We start from the raw sequence: 1,888 nt of genomic DNA, 5'->3' as shown, positions 1-1,888 counted from the left end.
CATGTAACTGAAAAGTTTGATTTATGGCCACATCAAAAGTCTCCAACTTCCCAAAGCACTTGCAATTCTTCAATCAACGTTTGCAAGTATACATCTATATTGTTTCCAGGTCCTTTTTGAACCAGGAATAAGCAAGGAAAGAATAAAGTTTGACTGCTTCATACACATCCATAAAGGTAAATTATAAGGTATCAAGATAACATGCCAAGCACTGTGAACAATAGTCATAGTTTTGAATGGATTGAAACCATCAGAAGCTAATCCCAACTGAACACTACGAGGATCAGAGGAGAATTGAGGATATCGAGAATCTAATTCTTTCCAAGATTGAGAATCTGCAGAATGTCTTTGGCATCCATCTTTGGTGCGTTCATGTTCATGCCAAGTCATTAGAGAAGCAGTTTTTGAAGACATAAATAACCTTTGTAATCTTGGAATAAGAGGAAACCATTGTAATATTTTGGCAGCTTTCTTTTTCTTTTTTGTGAAAGCATCTTCAGAATCACTTTTTCCAACATTCAAGTTCTCTTTCCATCTTGAAGCTCCACATTTTGTGCATTTATCTTCATTTGCATTCTCCTTCCAAAATAGTATGCAATCATTGGGACAAGCATGAATTTTTTCATAACCCAAACTTAATGCGGAAATCATCTTTTTTAGTTCTTGATATGACCTTGGCAATGTATTACCTTCCGGTAAAACAAGTTTCAGCAGCTCTAGTAATGCACTAAAGGATTTGTTAGTCCACCCATTAAAACATTTAATGTGGAACAAATAGATAGCAAAAGAGAATTTTGTGAAATTCTTGCAACCCGGATATAATTCCACCTTAGCATCTTTAAGCAAGTTATAAAAATTGTCACTATGAATTCTGTGAGTATAATGTTGGCCCCAGTGACTGTCTTCTGATTGCATAATATGGACATCAGCATTCATATCTTCTTCGGCCATCATGTCATGCAATAACTCATGAATATCATTATCAAACACTATTTCTTCTTCATTACTTATAACAGTAGAAGTAGCTACTTCCATGGTTTTCCCATGAAAAATCCATCGAACATATCCTTTAAGAAAGCCATCACAAATAATGTGATCAAATGCTTCTCTTCTGGACACTCTATATGTGTTCACACATTTAACACAAGGACACCAAATTTTACCATCTTCGGATAATTTGGCAAAGGCAAAATCTAAGAAATTGGTGACCCCATTTATATACTCTTCACTTGCTCTTGATGTGAGGTTTATCCACATTTTATCCATAGGTTGAAGAATTAACACTGAAATAATAATAATAGATTTGAATTACTTGTGAGAATTAAAAAAAATTGAAATAAAAAATATGTTTTATATTTGAAAATAATATTATGGTGGCACTTAAGGCACTTTGCTTTTAAACTCATTGCTTCAAGACTTGTGGACATTAAACAATCAACGGCAACATTGTTAGAGTAACATAGCTAGTTAATATAATATGGTTTGATTTACTTGCAACATAGCTAGTTAAAATAATACTACATAGCAAAAATATGTGTAATTTACATGAAAAACACGCTCAAATGACCAAGACCAAAGGACAATTAGGCACATGAAAACACCAAAGATCCATGAGAAAATCACAACAATAACATGTAAAAGATCAAGACACCAACACTTAAGCCCTTATTCATGCAAACGCTAACTAAAACCTAAAGAAACAGTAAAGACATGGGTTGCCACCCATGAAGTGCTTGTTTAATGTCACTTAGCTTAACGTACCTTGCCTTACCTCACGGGAGCGCATAGATGAAGGTTTCCCTCTTAACCATAACTTAAAAGCATGATGAACATAGTCTTTTGAAGGTCGAGGGAGAGTTATCAAGTTTGTTACCACACAAGGGTTCGT

General features: G+C 34.4%; 1 protein-coding gene across 1 annotated transcript; it reads right to left on the bottom strand.

Moving 5' to 3' along the window:
- Nucleotides 1–69: 69 nt before the first annotated feature.
- Nucleotides 70–1,257, bottom strand: LOC120276106. The gene has a single exon (XM_039282840.1). The coding sequence runs from the start codon at nt 1,255–1,257 to the stop codon at nt 70–72; it is 1,188 nt and encodes a 395-aa protein (XP_039138774.1).
- Nucleotides 1,258–1,888: the final 631 nt, after the last annotated feature.

Source organism: Dioscorea cayenensis, chromosome 14 (genome assembly GCF_009730915.1).
Source record: "Dioscorea cayenensis subsp. rotundata cultivar TDr96_F1 chromosome 14, TDr96_F1_v2_PseudoChromosome.rev07_lg8_w22 25.fasta, whole genome shotgun sequence".
In the NCBI taxonomy this organism is placed as follows: Eukaryota; Viridiplantae; Streptophyta; class Magnoliopsida; order Dioscoreales; family Dioscoreaceae; genus Dioscorea; species Dioscorea cayenensis.
Note: the sequence above shows the minus strand (reverse complement) of the source record. Positions and strands in the feature narration are given on the sequence as shown.